Raw genomic sequence first — 17,320 nt, 5'->3', positions numbered from 1 at the left:
TGACAGGGGAAGACAGAGCTGAGGCCTGCACTCTCTCAGGTCACTGGAAGTGCCAGGCCTCTCCCATGAAAGTCCAACATACCTCAGTCATAGAGTTAGAGACTTGTAAAATATGAACCAATTTTCTCTCAGTGACCACAAGTGCAGAGCAGCCGTGGATTTAAAGTGCAGAAGAAATATTCATGTCAGATAATGAAAACAATAACAATATTTGACTTTGAGGGCAGGAAAGCACTGTTTCTCTGGAGCTCTTTACAGCAGGATAACATCTGCTAGGAAGGACAAGGGTGGAGCAGAGTAGATGATTTCACTTCATCCCAGTAACTCTCTTCCTGTATGATCCTGCCCTGGTACCAGCTTACCTCCTTGCAGCTCCCATTTCTTGTGGAGAAAGCTGAGTATGCCCATGGAAAGGTGCCCCTCCACAGCAAGAAGGATGTTACACACAAACATATGAAAAAGTAACTCAAACCAACATGATCTCATGGAATTTGAATGTCTGCCATCACTTCAAAGGTCTCCACTAACTTTATGTTAGAACATACCAAAAACATTTTGTCCTATGTTGAATTTAAAAAAAAAAAAAAAAATTCAGAAGTGGCTGTCATCACTTTCTCCTTCCACTTCTTTTCTTCTACAGGCTAAAGAAAAAGTATATTTTCTCTTTTTCTCGTCACTAACACTAGGGATAGAGTCAGCCCTAATCACATTTACCTTTTGAACACAGAGCTGTTTTAAACATTTGGTAACATGTGGTGACCAGCATAATGAACTCAGCATGCCCTCAATATCTGCCCTGTGTAGCAGCAGCTGTCCAGACCTCACAGCGTTTGTTTAAATTCTTTCAGAGATCTTAAAAGATGTGGAATATGTAATGTTGATCATTGATGTGGAAAGCTCATGGTTCAATTAAAAAGTAGAGCCCTTGCCCGAAACATGGTGCCTAAAAATAAACACACAAATCTTGGCAATTTGAAAGCAGAAACTTTTAGAAAGTAACAGAAGCAAAAAATGGGCTCAGCGCTAATAATTCATTAGCAGCTACAGTTTGAGGAAACTATTTATTTCAACTAGTGCTAGTGAATACAAACAGATTGCCTAAGCTACTCTTTAAATTGTCCATGCACCTTTTTGGAAAGTAAAAAGGAGGCAGTATTTTAGAGAGTCTGGAATCTAGAAGTTGCCACATGCAGCCACTTTCTGTGCAGTGTATGAGCAGTGGAAAACTGGCAGAGAACAGGATGCATCTATCTTGGAGACAGATGAGCAACAGCACTCAATTTTGAGACATGCAATGCACTATGTCTTCTTTTGAGAAGCCTTCGGAGACACTTAAACTGATTATTATAAAAGCCTGGAGGAATGCAGAAACACCCGAGAGTGAAGAAGAGTGATGTTATCAGCTAGAAGCTGCTATTTCTAAGGGAAGACCTGAAGACAGACTGGAGCTCCTCACTGCTGTTGGCAGACAATTTTACAGTACAGGCATGAGGTAGTTTAGAGAAAAGACAGCTAGCCAACATCTGAATTGGGTGAGGTGGGAAAGAAGTCCATTTGGTGGCAGTAACATGAAATCAATCACACATGGAGTCAAAATGGAGTGATATAGCAGGACGATGAACTGTCATGGAAAACAAAAGGCTGCGATTAGGATTTGCTCTTTATGTGAAGAGGAAGGCAAGGGAAACATGTTACATGAGCCTTGGGTTTCTCTCTTATGATTAAAATGGTGTTTGTCCATCAGTGAGATGGCCCCTGCAATAGCCTGGTGAACAAACTGGACCACAGTGGTTATATAAATTACTGTCTACACACACAACAAGATGTAATTAAAAATCCTGAAACAAGCCAACTGGTAACACCACATCCCAGCCATGTTGCTTACTTTATACTTCAGCAAGTGGTGAATCCCAGGGCATGCCAGGGTTCTAGGGCAGCAGTGCAAGGGAGCAGGCTGACTTACCTGAACTGGATTCTGCAAATCCACATTCATGCAATGTCCTGTCCATAACACCACAAGGTGTTATGCAGTGTTGCACACCAGAAATTAGCAGTATGCAAAGTCTACCGTGTGAACAAATATAAAAAATAATCCAGACATTTAGACCTTAAACAACTTAATAAATTATGAAAAAGTCTTATAAACAAAAAAAGCTTTTAAGGAAATGTATTCATCATCTATCCTGGCTGAAGAAAATAAAACCACAGCATGGCATAAATCAGCAGTTATTACTCCTGTGTTTAACCAGCTACCATTCCAACTTTGTAAGATAGAGTAAAACATCTTCTTCACACAAAACAGACTCAAAACTGCTTTGTGTGCTAGAGATACAGCACTGCTGCCCTTTTTAGAAGCACACACACAGACTTTGGCACATGAACTATTACCACGAAATGTAAATGTATTAGTTTCCTTTGATAAATTCAGTCTTTACAGAGTTCAAGCCACTTGTACTCCCAGACTCATCCAGAATGTCTGGTAAGAAGGGGGTGTTCTTTACTAAGCCATCTCTTGAACAGGTCTGAAAAGGTGTTTTAGATGCTGGCAAAACACTGTCAGTGCTTTCTTCTTCCAATACAGCACCTGCAGCTGAGCTGAAAGGCACAGAAGTAGGATGGAGCTCCACTCTATCATTCACATTGCACTCATCTTTCCATCTCTTAATTGCTTTCCTCTGCTCCTTGGGGGACAGTCTGACAAGGTGCTTGGCTCTCAACACCGGAGATGGAAACAATGTTCCTTGGAGAACTCTTATCAAATATCTACAAAATAAACACAGTTCCAAATAAGCTGTTTAAAAGAAAACCCAAAATGTTTCCAATGACTAAAGGAAACCAAAGACCATTCAAGTAACCCTGATGCTTAGTTCCTGGACTGGAGCTAGATGATCTTTAAGGTCTCTTCCAACCCAGGCCATTCTATAATACTGTGATATTAGAACTGACTTAACTGGCAACTTAGGTTAGATTTAATCACAGATTTTTGCAGTGAATTTTCAGTCAACAGGGCATCCAACATCTGTCCCTCTGTCAGAGAACTTCTTTAAACCTCCAGTGAAAGCCCCATCCTTACTCCCTCATGCTAGAAGCTGCAGAGGACCCTCTGGCTTCACAATGCCCCTGAGTGGGGGCTTTTCAGAACCACAGGATCAGGATGGCATCAGAAACAAACATGGAAAAAAACATACATGTGACAGCAGGAGTCCCATAATAGGCACTTCTGCTTCAAATCACTGAAGTAGAAAAGCTGAAATTAGCCACAGCAGCTATAAATCTTCTGAGGTATTGACACAGGGGGAGTGACACATAATCCCTTATGACTTAAGGAATTTCTAAATAGTTTAGAAATAGTCTAAATACTTTAATTCACCATGAAAACTACTACTTCATCTTCAAAATTGAATGGCCACACATCGGAAGTAGCCACCACCTACCTTAGCTCTCTACAGCCCAACCAAAAGCCTTAATCTATTAATTTGTCATGTAGGGGAGATTAACTGTGTGTAAAAGAAAAGGGTCTACTTTCACCACCTGAACCAAGCTGAGAGCAGGGATGGAAAGGGAAGAGGCCATGTGTTTATTGCACCTCAGGGACTGCCATTCTGCTGAAGTGTGAACCAAAGCCATCAGTCAGGTCAGATCAGTCATGAGCCCCAGTGAGTGCAGTAGAACTTTTGATGATATGCTTAAGACACAAATCAGACATGTTCAAACAGGACTGAATACTGGTGGCCACTGCAGGCATCTACAGGCATGGCTCTGCCAGCTTTCCTGCTGGTAGGACTGATAACTTATGCAGCCTGTACTACAGCACTTTATCCAGAAAGTATGCTCAGACTGTGTCTAAAGATATAAAATCACATCAGATGAACAGGAAACAGCACTTATTCTCTTCAACTCTTCTCAATATATGTGCAATTCAATTTCAAGTTTCATTCTTTCTGAAATTATATGAGGGAAAGAAAGAGACATAACACAGAAGAATGAAGAATTATCACTGGAGGCACTTCACTAGTAGGCTACAGATTTGAGTTCATGCTCAGCCAGTGAAATGAAGATAGCTGTAGCTACTAAGGAAAGCTAAACAGAGGGTTTGATGAAGTCTCTTTCACTGTTTTTCACATGGTTTGTTTTGGCTTGCTCAGGCTCCCGGTTCAGCATACTGGAGAGTCTACCACCCCCATCCAATACTACTGCCCTTCCATGGTGAATGAATTATTGAACTTCAGTGAGACAAAAAAATATCAGAACCCATTGTGAATCTAGTCAGCATGCTTCCACCCCACAAAGAAGCCTGTACATGCATTTTCATTCTAAATACTCTTCTACATATTCATGCCATACATTTCAAACAGAAAATAACTTCACAGACTAAGCACAGTATTTCTTTGTCTATATATAGTACATGCCCAACTTTGGTCACTAATTTAACTGATTTGTATATAAATTATGAACTCTGTGATTACAAAAATTACTGGTTTTTTACCCTCCAAATACAATATTTAACACTATATAAATCACAAAATTGTTTATTTTATTACTGAAATTTACTTGGAGAACTAAATAGTACTAAAAAGTTGTACTTACATAGCTTAGTCTAGTAGAATCATGGTTATTTTCATTTTTATTGGGGTATGCTAGGGGGGGAAGACCTCTACCATAACATCACTGGCTCACAGAAAACTAATTTTGGTAACATCTTCAATCTGCAATTATAAAACAGAAACTCACCTGGGTAGCAGAGCAATGCAAGTAGTCAGGAGGCAAACTAAGTAAAATACTGGGTCTGTCATGTGCTTTTCCATGATCCAGTAAAAATCTGATTGTGGGGTGTGGGTTTTGCAGGTTGCTCCAACAGCCAGAGTGAACACAAAGTAAAACACGATGCTGCCAACTAAAACTACTGTATGTATCCATGTCTGCAATTCAGAAAAGGAAAGAAGTAAGATTTAAGCTGTAAAACAGAAAGACTGTTTCATCTGTATTTACATGAACATGCACACTTTTCCTCCAAGGACAGCTGTTGAATGTAATGGAGGATACATCTGTTCAGATAATACTCCTAATTTCATACAATACAGTCCAGAAAGAATGGAGCCTTCTTTCTACAGTATATAGGTGTTCCAGACATTTAATTTTTAAAATTCTCATAAATTCATAGCTTTTCATTCTCTTGTGAAAGACACTTGCCTCAGGTTACTGCCTCATCCACTGGCAGCACAGAAAGCTTTCTCAAGCAAATGGAGGTGAGATCTTCACATGACACCTCCCATATATATCTTGCTTGAAACATTGGTTACCTTTCTACACTGGAGTTTTCTGCAATTTTACACCTAAATGGCTATAAAGCTACTAAGAAAACAACATTGTCATTGGTCTGACAGCTTGCCAACATTAATAAAATAATGCCAAACAAAACACATTTAAGTTCTCCCATCAAAGTGTGAATACACATGCTATACATATGTTCTCAATAATGACATTGCAATTATGGCTGTTATACTCCCAAAAGAACAGTGAAAAGACTGAACCACAACTTGACATTTCATCCATTATAAAACAACCCTAAAATACCTTTAAAAATCAAAGAAAAAACAAAACCCATTAATAAGTTTCCTTCTACTGTACCCATTATTGCATTGCCTTTAAAATTAAGCCAAAACCCCATGTATTGCCCCTTGCAAGGGCTCTAAATTTATCCAAGCTAAGGCAGATGCTTTAGCTTGTGCAGACTTAAAAACTGAAAAAATGTTTCTTAACATATTGGTTTTCCAATTCTGGCTTCAAAATACATCTCTGAGTTGTTTATCCTGGCCACAGAGGGATCATCAATTTCAAGCATTCAAAATCAGCAGTTTACACTGTTGCCTTTGAGATGCAAACTTTGCAAACTAAGGAGGTTTCAGCAGATCACTGGTGGATTTTAGCACTTGCAAAACAGAACCAACATCCCCCCAAGCCACCCTACCTAAAAAGGAAACAGGATCATTTCACTACTTACAAATAATTCTGAGGCCAAGTTTTGTTAATTTTAGTCATATTTCTATTGGTTCCAATGACAGGTGAGTCAGGAGAGCTCACATGGTCACATAAATATGTTATTTAGGGTTTGACCCTTTTATACTTATTCTGTTTTGTATATGAAGACCTCTGTTCCCTTTAATTTTACTGAAAGCTGTATGCATATGCTCTGTAAGGAATATACTCTTTGGAAACAAAGTACTCACCACAGACTTGCACTCAATAAGAAGGTGAAACAGCATTATGAAGAGTGCTGATGTGTTTATGGGGTTTCCAAAAGAAAAAATGTCTATGTCTGAGCCACAGTAAGTCTGTAAAGGAAGACAGTGGTCAGCATCAAATATGCTTTATGTATAGTCCTAATACAAACTGGCATGAGTAATTTCAATACCATACATATTTTGCACACACAGAGTTCAGTTCTCTTGCAATTATGATCTTCTTAGTATACATTCATATACAAGGAAGCAAAAATCAAATACTTTGTTATATTCTCTAATTTGCTTAGGTTTTAAGTAAGTCAATATGCATAAATGTATTTTGTAGCCAGCACTTACAAAGTAAGGCACAAAAAAACAAACGAGACTTTGGTAAAAAGCATCCAGCAAGGTTATCCAGAAAGCTGAAGGCAAGTAAGCCTGTAAGAGAAAAACATAATGACATTGAAACAAATTTAACAAATTACTGCATTCTTAACTAACACTAATTTGGATGTGGGAAAAGGTTATCTGCAGAAGTAGTTCCAATTGGTTTCCAAGTGAAAAAGGCATCTTTTGTGTTATAGTTACTAGAACAAAGATTTCCCTCCACACATATAGCTTACTGTTAGTATTTAAATCAGTAGCCAGCTCTGAGAACTCTGATCTTGCAGCTCTTCCTATCAGAGTGGGTGCACTAGAGCCTCAGCTAACTGAGTCCTAAGGAGGGGAGGGGGCTGATGGACAGGGAAGTACCCTGCAGCTCACCATCACTGAATACCATGTCCCACCTCCTTCTATCTCCATCTCCTTTTATTATGTGTGCTGTTTGACTCCTCTGTGTGGATGGGACTCCTCTGTGAGCCAATTTAACTCATTAGATGTGAGAAATCAACTCACTTTTCTGCTGGAATAACACATTGCTCTTTTAGTGAGTTAATTCAGCTCCTGGGAGGACCTGAGGAGACAACTGAGCTGGCACAAGACAAATAGTTTAAATATATGAAGAGGGAAGAGGAAGAAAAGAAGGGAGAAGGGAATAAGATCTCATACTTCAGTAGCAGCAAGCTGCTATGACAGATCAACCACCAAGGAAATAATAACTGCCTATGCTCTGGCTCAGCTATTATTCCTCCAGGCACTGAAGTGAGACACAGAGGTGAGAAGCCCAATAGTGGAGAGATGGGTTTTTACAAAGACCCATTCAGCCCTTTCAAGAACTGAACTGCTGTCTGGAGGTGATGTGGGAAACTTATTTGCCTTTCAAGAAAGTGCTTTAAACTACTGAAGATGAATCCCATTTACTGTTCCATTATTTTTTATCTTTTATAAAAGGTACACTTGAGATGTCATGGTGCAATATTGTGATATTGCATCTTATTGCATCTTTTAAAGCATTTCTCTTTCTTCTATACTGTATTTAATTCCAAGCAAATACTTCCATGTGCTTCCATGCAAGAAAGGGAACAGTAACAACTCCAACCACAGAGCAAAGAATGATGGGATAGACAAAAGACAAAAACACTAACAGAAGATAAGGGAATAAAAAGGGAAAGAAAAAAATATATTATCTAATGAAGTAATTCTGATTACATTGCTTCATCTCAGCTCAGATCACTATATTGTACATATCCTGAGGATCAAAACAAATCATGTGGCCTTGCAACATTTACTTCATCAAAATTCTCAGACTGACAAAGCACAGACCTGTTCAGGCCAATCTACAGAGGTTTGGATTGTTAACAAAAGAGCACTTTGGTTTTCAAAAATACTGTAAACCAAGCAACATAAAGTATTAAAGGGTATATAAAAAGAAATGTAGAAGTCCACAAACAAGTAAAACAAATTGTCTATTCACTGTATAACCTTCTTTCCATTCTAGACTGGACCTAAACTTCTTCCAGGTTATAATAACTGAGACAGCACTATCTTTTTTTTTTTTTTTAATTTTTTTTTTTTTAGTAGTATTTGTTAGAACAGAGTAGAATAGAACAGAATAAAATATTTCAGTTGGAAGGGATTATCCGGTTCAACTGTCTGACCAAAAGTTCAAGCATGCAATTAAGGGCATTGTCCAAATGCCTCCTTAACACTGACAGACTTGGGGCACTGACCACACCTCTAAGAAGTCTGCTCCAGTGTACCACCATCCTCTTGGTAAAGAAATGCCTTCTGATAATATTGTAGGATCTGATCATAAAGAAAATGTTGAGTTTTAGGTGACTCATATAGTCGATGTTTCTTCTCTCTGGACTATTAGCATCTATTTTGTCTCAGGCTCAGGATGTCACTGTCTTCAATTGTTATAATAAAGATATTATATTAACTATTAATTTTTTAGAAATATAAAGTTATGCTAAAATCCATGCTGAGTAAAGCAGAAATCAGGAAAGCCCCCATTGATTTATGTAATTTTGATTTAGAACCTAGTCCCCCCACTCCCTTTGGTTTTCTGTGCGGAGTGTTTGGACTCAATTTACTCATAGACCAGGTATGATGTATAGTGTTTTCAGGTGGGAAGGCAAATTTCAGAACACACCTGTAAGGTGAAAAGTACCCTGACTGACAGAAATTTTTTGAGGATTATCTGAAAACCCTTATATGACAAAGAAAAGATACAGAGTATACAGAGTGCCCTTGTCTTGCTCAAACAAATTGCAGTTTGAGGAAGCATGTTGACAGCTGACACAATTAATGAAATAAACGTGCTGGTAACAACATTTGTCTAGTATATTGCTTTACCTGAAGTCCTTAAATTCTTTTATCATCCAGATGTCTGAAAGATTGGGTCTATTACTAAAAAGAGCTTAAAAAATCTTTTGGAAATCAGGTTTTTGTTTGTGCACATATTGCATAGCCTAGACAATTCCTAATAGAGAAAGCAATTTAAAACAATGTTTGAGATGAAACATAGAAGAAAGACAGAAATGGTTCAAATGCTGACCATTTGAATTTGCTTCAGGCTAAGCATTCTGTAACCTACCACAGATTTCTGGCTTGTTGTGTAAAGCTGTGGGAGTTCCATGAGTATCTCTGCAGATACATCTTTGTCCAAGACACCATAAATGATGGGTGGCACCGAAGTAAAAAGGAGATTGAAGAGAATCAAGATCCAGTAGTCAGTCATTGATGTGCCTGAAAACCCGCAGAAAAATTGGTACCAAAACAGGAGGTTCACATAGGTCTGAAAAGCCAAAGATGACATGATGAAATTTTTGCCATTGACAAATGCTCTAAAAACAAGAGAAAAACCAGCAGGTCTTAGGTCTGGTTAAAGTAATCTGTGGAAACATTTCAAAATCAGATGACTTGCTGAAAGTCATGCTGCCATCATATTAGTAATGCCTGTTTAATCAAATCAAACAATGGCTTTGATTGGGAAATTTAGTCCAAGAAATAAGAGCCTCTGCTCTCTGCAGACAAATGGGAAACAGAATTGTTTGACACATGCTTTTTGAAACCATTCACAATAGAAAGAGAAAAAAGAAAAGAAAGCCTTACTAAACCTTTCAGTGCTCAAAAATACATAAACTCTGATTTCCCTGGAATGGGACAGCTACGTACCACATTCTTGTAGAAGAAGTAAAGCACCATGTTGGTAAGTCTGCTATAGCACCAGTGACCATGGACAAGCAGCAGCTTCCTGAGATGTCTAAACTGAGAGATTGCAAAGTCACTTGCCATCACAGCCTGCAACATACACAAAGAAAAGGATATGCTATAACCAAACTGCCAAAGCTTCAGATACTGCCAACCAAGCAACTTACTCACTGCTGGAAATTTTACTTTATAATTTTTTATACATGGTGCTTGCCAGTTTGTCCTCACTCAGATATCCCCTTCCATACAAGACTTTACAACTAATACACAGAGATCAGTCCAATGCAGCACAGGCAGGAATATGGCTGTCATCATTACTAACACACAATAAATCACTGCACAGAAATCACTGACACTGACACTTAAGCTGCTCATTTCCCTGCACAACATGAGTAATATGGAGCTCACTGACAGGCAGCAAACTGTTGTTTGGAGCTTGACCTGCAGCATTCAGCTTCTGATTGCTCCTGGTGGAATGCTGAGAGCTGGGTGTGAGGCTCAGGCTGTAAAGTCTTGCCCATATAAGGGAACAGATTGTGGAGCTATTTGGTCTCCAGAGTACACTCTGAATTGATTTAAAATGGAACCTGACATCATTTGCAGCTGTCTTTGGATACACTACCTGCATGCCTTCCTGGCCAGATATTCCCACACCAGTGTCAGCCACCTGGATCATACTGACATCATTGGCACCATCACCTACAGAGAAGAGTGGAAAAATCAAAACTAGCTTTGCTGGCTATCACATTGCTATGGAGGTGGCAGGCAAAGACAAATACCAGAGAGTTCAGAGAAATACATTTTTATGGCCAACACTGAAAAACACTAGGGAAAACAGGATTAGTAGGTGGAAGGCCCAACCAAACTGAGCTATGTTCTTCAAACAGATAATAACTGTCCCTTTTGTCAAAATTTAGGTGTCAATGCTGCATCAGAAAATATGTGTGCTTTAAATCACAGCCAGTCGTCTTCCCTCCTTATTTTGGGGAGTTGTGACAGAAAGAAAAATGCTCTTACTTGTTGCTTTGCATGTTCTGATGCTGTTCTGACTGCTTTATACTGACATAAGTTTATGGACTAAATCTGCTACTTCAGAAGACAAACATCATCTTATGTCAAAGACAACTACAATTCAAAGGGTTATCTTGCTCATAAAATAAATTTTCTGACAGACATTAACAAAATACATGAGAAGAAATTGGCTTCTATTTTTTTTCAGAGAAAGGAGGATAACCACAAGACTCACCTACAGCTAACGTCATTGCCTTTAGCTTACTTCGCACCAGTTTGACCAGGACACTCTTCTGCAGTGGTGTGGCTTGGCAACAGACTACAGCCCGACACTTTTCTGTGAGTTGCAAGAAAACATTCTGTAGGCTGTCATGAAGCACATGTTCTAAAGTCCTTCCATCAATAACCAGGCCTGCATTGAACCCTCGAGCTGGGGTGGAGGGACTTGCAGGGACATTTCCAAGTTTCTCACTGGTTTTTTTTTTGACAGAAGCATTCTTCTGAATGCCTTCTAAAATTTTGCTCATTACCAAGGCACAGGCATCCTAATTAAAGACAAGAGAAATGCATCTTATGAAATACTATTTGTACTCTGCCTCCTTTTTCAACTCATAAAATACATACAGGGAAAAGGTAAAATGCTGTCTTTGCATAGTATTTATCTTGAAAGGCTCAGAAATTAGTCTGAATACCCTTTTAAAATTACAAAAGATGAAGACTGTTGTTAATAAAAGTGTCTGTGATATCTGTGATAACCTCTGCTTAAGCAGATTTGCTTGAGTATTGCATTAAGAGAAGAGAGAAAAACCTACGCAAACCACAAAATCTTCACAGACTAGCAGGAAAAGCAACCATTAAGAATTCTGTAATATAAATAGAGCTTTGATAAAACATTTTCTCTCTGTGTTTCTTTTGCCTGGCATGTAAAGCCAAAAGTGCACTTCATATCACAGTACAGGTGAGCTGCCATGAATTACTGAATAACTGGCCTTGTGGAATGTTTTATCTCATCAGAATCAATATAAGATGTTCAAAAAGTTCATGGTATCAATATATGTAAAGCACATGCAATGTAGAAGAAACTACATCTTCCTAAGTCTTCTCATAATTTTAATTTGAAATGCAACAGTATCAGATTTTTATTTCTAAGCTCAGTTAGAAGGAGGAAGAGCACTTCTGCAAAAGGGGCTTAGTTCTCACTGTTAAGTAAGACACTAATTTCTCAACAGAGTAAAAGGAAAAGTGTTGGCACAAATCAAACTCCAAGCTTTCCCTCAAACACAACTGGACTAAAAATCCTTTATTTTTTCACTTTATTTTCCCCACAGTTACTTGTTGCCACACAACCTTTCACAGCATATACAATCTGTATTTCTTAAGATACATATAAGCAGAGAAAACAAGAAACAAGAACAAGAACAATCCCCTAAACCTGAGGCCATGTTAACTCCTTATCTTATCACAGAGAGAAGAAGTTTATTCAATTAAAATAATAAATCATAATGTAGGCACTGTATATTAAGAAAGAGATGTTACATAAATAAAAAGGATTTCATATTTTACCCACGAGGAAGAACAATACAGAAAAGCAAATGTTCTTTGGTTTCCCAAGCAAACAACATCTGCTTTTCTGTACCGTCCTGTGGAATAGCCTTACTGAATTTTTCAGCAGAGAAGAAAATCTACTTTCCTACTTACCCTACTCTGTGATTTAAGAGTGAAGATTCTGTCCTCTGGTTCCAGCAGTTTACAAGCATAGGCAATGTTGACAGCTGTCTCTCTCTTGTCACCTGTCAACATCCATATTTTTATTCCAGCTTTCCGTAATGCCTGTATTGTATCTGGAACACCCTCCTGCAGGCGATCTTCAATGCCAGTGGCACCTTGATTTAGACAAAGAAGAAAAATCAGTGCTGCTGTATTTCCAAAACCAAAATGCTCCAAGAGTGACAGAATGAGCTGGTTCTCTGTACTCACATCCCAAAACAGATATGCTACCATGACATGCTTGGAAATTCCTGAAAGCAAGCACCTTGGCAGTGTCATTCAACCTCCTTATTTTCACTTCCATTTAATGTTAGGGCCAACCCATATTGCTTCTTGTCACACCAGAGACATAAGCCTGCAAGACAGCAGGTCTCCAAAGCAGCTTGACTTCTCTCTGTTGACTTTAATGGCAAAGGGTACCTATACATCCTTAAAAAAGAATCAGTTTGCAGCACTGCCCTCCAGAAACTGAAGCCAGTAATCCCAGAATTCCTTTAGTATCAAGGTTTATGGCATTTGCACTAAACAGATGTCACACAAAATGAAGGAAAGAGCACTCTTTTCATTACAGGATCTGTCTCTCTTCAGCTTCTATCATGAGCTGCCTTTACCACCATAGTCAGATCTTTGCACTTCGTTTTGCAAATGTTATTTGCTGGGTATTTGTTTAAAATTATTATCCCAGACTGCCTGCACTTTACCTTTCACACACCTACAGCAAAAATTTTTTGTTTCATTTCTGCACAGCTGGATGACCTTCAGAGGAATGGTTCCTACAGAAGCATGGCTGACTTTTTTTCTGCATGTTATTATAGGAGAACACAGCACAAGTACACCTGCTGTGCCATGAGTGCAACACTGATACAAAATATATGCAGAAGTGGGGTATCTCTGAATATTTGCACAGGCAGGCCTGTGACTTGTGTTTGTTATAATGACATTTAAAAACTCTAGTGAAGACAGAAAAATAACAATAAAAAAACCAGAAAAAACCAATAGTAGATTTTTACAAACAATGGGAGAGCATCATCTGTCTTCAGTGCGCTTTACTAGTACAAACTTACGAGTGAGATTTATGAAAATTCAGGAGTGATGAAAAACTCTAAATCTTCAGAAAACTATGTACTACACAGATTGAGATTAGCACAGCCCTCTGCAAGCAAATTCCAAGTATGAACATCATAGGCATTCTCCTGGGAGTTACACTATTTTCTACCTACCAAGCAAGGTCAGTTTGGTCTCAAGCCTCATGGCAGATTCAAGCAGCAGGTCCTCCCTATTGTCAATGCTGGTTTCTGCTAAAAAACGATGATTTAACCACTCTGCATATTCTGCATCACTCATCACCTACACAGGAAGGAAAACATATGGCATGTAGCTATACTGGGTTTTCAACAGTGCATCAAAAGTGTTCTTGTAGTTAATTCTGCTATCGACAACCAGAACCTACAAGTGCAGCCCCTGACACCACATTGCTTACATGCTCCAGGACGTCCTTGGATTTAGTACAATGTTCAGAGAGTTACATTACTTCAATAGGGTACTCACTGGCACCCTGCAGGCTCTTGGGGTTGCCAGACAGATTTCCCTTTGGATGAAGACAAGCAGGGCAATGGGCACAGTGCACTCTCCCTCCTGCTGCTCACCTGCAGCACTGACAGTGTCACAGAGTCACTGCACAGCTGGTACAGCCACACAGTCGGCACTTTCCCCTCACAGAAAGTTTTGTAAAGAGGCTTCTCATCCATTTCAACCCCTATGGAATTTTACTTCTGAGCAGCTTTGAATTTAAAATGGAATATCAAAACATCACTTCAGTTGTGAATCTATAGCTTGTAACACTGCCAACTGCTTGTGAAACCTAATGAAACAGGTATGACTTATCTGTTTTCTGTGTCTGGAATTCCACCCAGGATAAGATTCACACAAGGAGACCTGCTTATGACTCCTAAAGAAAAATCTGGCTATTTGACAATTCCTATTTTAAAATTAGGATGCTAAGATGTTTGGCATCCTAAACTGACAACAGTGGCAATGAACAGATGACAGGAATTGATCTGGGTTTTCTTACAAATTCCTTCTAAAAGAACATCAGGATAAACAAAATGTGGCACTAGAAGAATCTGTTTAGAAGACATATTTGCTCCATTGGTGATACCACTGAGGCTGGTCACAGACTGCAAACATTCTTCAAAATATATATTGAAAGAAACACCTTCTTAGCAATACACAGAGTGCGCAGTCCTCTTCTGGCATAGTCATCCAAATGCTGCTGAGTTCTCTCTTTAATCTTCTCTTCAATTTCAGGATTATTAGTATGTACTATCACACAAAAAAAGAGAAAGCAAATTAAACATTATGCTTAGGCTAAATTTAGTGGAAAATTTTGAAGGCCCAAATGCATTCTTAAAGTAGCAAAATATTAAAACTTATCATTAAAGAATGATAAGGACAAGCAAAGAATTACAAGTTCTATAGATACCTTCAGATGCAGTTCTCAGCAAATCCATCATGACTGAGTCTGCACCTTTTGTGTACACTATCACTTTGTTGGAGACTGGATGCCGAACCACCACTGACATCCTTTTCCTCAGTGAATCAAAAGGCAAGATATGCAGAAGCTGAAAAGTTAAAGACCCCAGACCTGCAAAGTCCACAGTTACTTGATCAGGAGTCCTAGACTGCAAAACACATTTATAAGCCCTAGCAGCATGAACCAAGGCAGCTTCATCTGGACTCTCAGCTTCATAACACAGTTTTGGTATGGGAGATAATTCAATAGATGACACAGCATGGTTGGGTTCATCACCAGCAGCTACATTCACCAGATGTAGTTCTCCATGCACTTGAGAATCTTCTGGGCTGTCAGTATTCTGAGGTTCAGAAACCCTTTCTGCAGCTCCATCCAAAGAAGATGAAGCCAGTTTCATCCTAAAAATGGAGAGTTTTCTCACAAAACTATTGGGGCTTTCTGATGATGACTCCTTTACACTTGGAAGTGGGGAAGAACTTAGTCTCCAGACTGAAAACTTCTGGAACATTTGCCTGATTTCCTCAAGTGATTTAATAGGCATCCTACTCAGCGAAGAGAGTCTCATCTGGAACAGAATAGTTAGAGAAATTATTTATGTTAAATTCTTCCTATTTTATTTTATTTTATTAAGGAAGGACACCTTACAAAGTAGGTATGTTATATAATGAAAGTATTATTTTAAAATTTACCATGGGTTTGACTGCTTGTATTAAAGAGCACCAGCTCAAGTAAACATGAAACCATATGAATACAGTAAACAGCCTGTCAGAGTAGCTGACAGAGAAAGCTGTCAGAATACTTCTCTGAAAATTGGATGTGTTTCAAGTTGCTCCTCCCAATCAAACTACTAGTGACCTGGAGATGATCTACCCTGCTGGCAAGTTATTCAGACATGCTACTCTCAAAAAACCAAAACACTCACCTGTGTATTTTTCTCCATCCCATTTAAGGAACAGGTAACTTTTGACTATGAACTCATCTGCCTCATACACACATGGATCTCTAGGCTATCTACTACACTTCCTAGAAATGCTTGGAAGCATAAAATACCTTACAGACTTATTTATACATAGCAAGTACTTCATACCCCACAGGAATGTCTCCAATTACGGTTGCAAGCTTACTACCTAGACGGACATCAAAATCTAGTTCTGTACCTGTCACTAATTTATTTTGTCCAAAAACAAAGTCAATGAATGCAAATCACCAGGTAATGAGGGAAAGAAATCAAAGCTGAACTTAGGAATTATCCTGCAACACAGTCAAAACTAGCAAAAAAGGGGCTATGAAAATCCCACACTGAAAAAACCAAATTGAAATTTGAAAAAAAAACCCCAGTACTTTTTTTAAAAAGGTTGGGTTGTGTTCACTGGAAACAACAAATGGTCACTCTAAACTATGAAACCAGCCTAGCAATGCACTGTTAATTTGCAGTGAGACAACTTTATACCAATACTGCAAAACAATTTTTCTTTGACTTATATACATATAGAACTTCATCTTCCATACTTTTGCTGAATCTCTATTTGAATAGTCAGGGAACAGGTAAGAGCATTCTCAGATCAATATTCTGTGGATCCTCAGCAAATATTCTCATTTTTCAGCCATCAATAACCTATTTGTGAAGGTAACCGGAGTGTCAGTGTATTCTTACAGGAAGTTGTACTCGTATCTAAAAAAAAACATAACTAGAACATGGAAAAAAATACAACTGCAATTTAATCTCCAAATTTGCCTTGTAAAAGTTACAAATTGTCTCAGGAACAAAAAGACTGAAGCCAATTTATCAGCATTATTTTATTCATTAACTCATTGCATTCCACGGTTTTATAGTAATTCCCTTCTTTCTAATAGGACCAACCAGCAGATGTGAAAAGGACAATTTTTTAAATGCCAGTTAATTGTATTTTTCTCTTTGTAATTGAACGTAAAGGAAATCAGCTACTTGTAAATATGGCCAAAGAGCCAAAAGCAAGGCCTTCTTACCTTCTGACGTGGCTGATTGGGGCCTGAAACTACAACAGTATTACAGATTGCCAGAGCAAGAAAGAAGTCGGTGATATACATTGTCTCCAAAGATAACTTGCTGCTAGCTTCCTCTGATTGTTGATAAGAAATTTGACTGAACTTCTCCAGCAGCTGTTTGTCTGGTACAACATCTGTTTCCTATTATGAAAGGAACAAAACTGTC

The 17,320-nt window shown here is 38.6% G+C and overlaps 1 protein-coding gene across 1 annotated transcript in view; it reads right to left on the bottom strand.

Annotated features, from left to right (window-relative positions):
- Positions 1–964: 964 nt before the first annotated feature.
- The window catches only part of ATP10D (ATPase phospholipid transporting 10D (putative)), a 36,620-nt gene continuing 20,264 nt past the window's right edge, over positions 965–17,320 (bottom strand). The window contains exons 11-23 of the mRNA XM_079305753.1: positions 17,116–17,295; positions 15,079–15,694; positions 14,812–14,918; positions 13,817–13,943; positions 12,528–12,712; positions 11,065–11,374; positions 10,441–10,517; positions 9,783–9,908; positions 9,202–9,402; positions 6,579–6,659; positions 6,228–6,332; positions 4,732–4,919; positions 965–2,763 (exon numbers count right to left, since the gene is read on the bottom strand). Of these exons, the coding sequence (XP_079161879.1) occupies positions 2,406–2,763; positions 4,732–4,919; positions 6,228–6,332; positions 6,579–6,659; positions 9,202–9,402; positions 9,783–9,908; positions 10,441–10,517; positions 11,065–11,374; positions 12,528–12,712; positions 13,817–13,943; positions 14,812–14,918; positions 15,079–15,694; positions 17,116–17,295 (2,661 nt within the window). The 3' untranslated portion in view covers positions 965–2,405. The remainder of the gene's footprint in view (positions 2,764–4,731; positions 4,920–6,227; positions 6,333–6,578; positions 6,660–9,201; positions 9,403–9,782; positions 9,909–10,440; positions 10,518–11,064; positions 11,375–12,527; positions 12,713–13,816; positions 13,944–14,811; positions 14,919–15,078; positions 15,695–17,115; positions 17,296–17,320) is intronic.

The sequence above is a fragment of the Erithacus rubecula genome (assembly GCF_903797595.1).
Source record: "Erithacus rubecula genome assembly, chromosome: 5".
Classification (NCBI taxonomy): Eukaryota; Metazoa; Chordata; class Aves; order Passeriformes; family Muscicapidae; genus Erithacus; species Erithacus rubecula.
The sequence above is the reverse complement of the archived record's forward strand: the minus strand, read 5'-3'. Positions and strand labels throughout refer to the sequence as shown.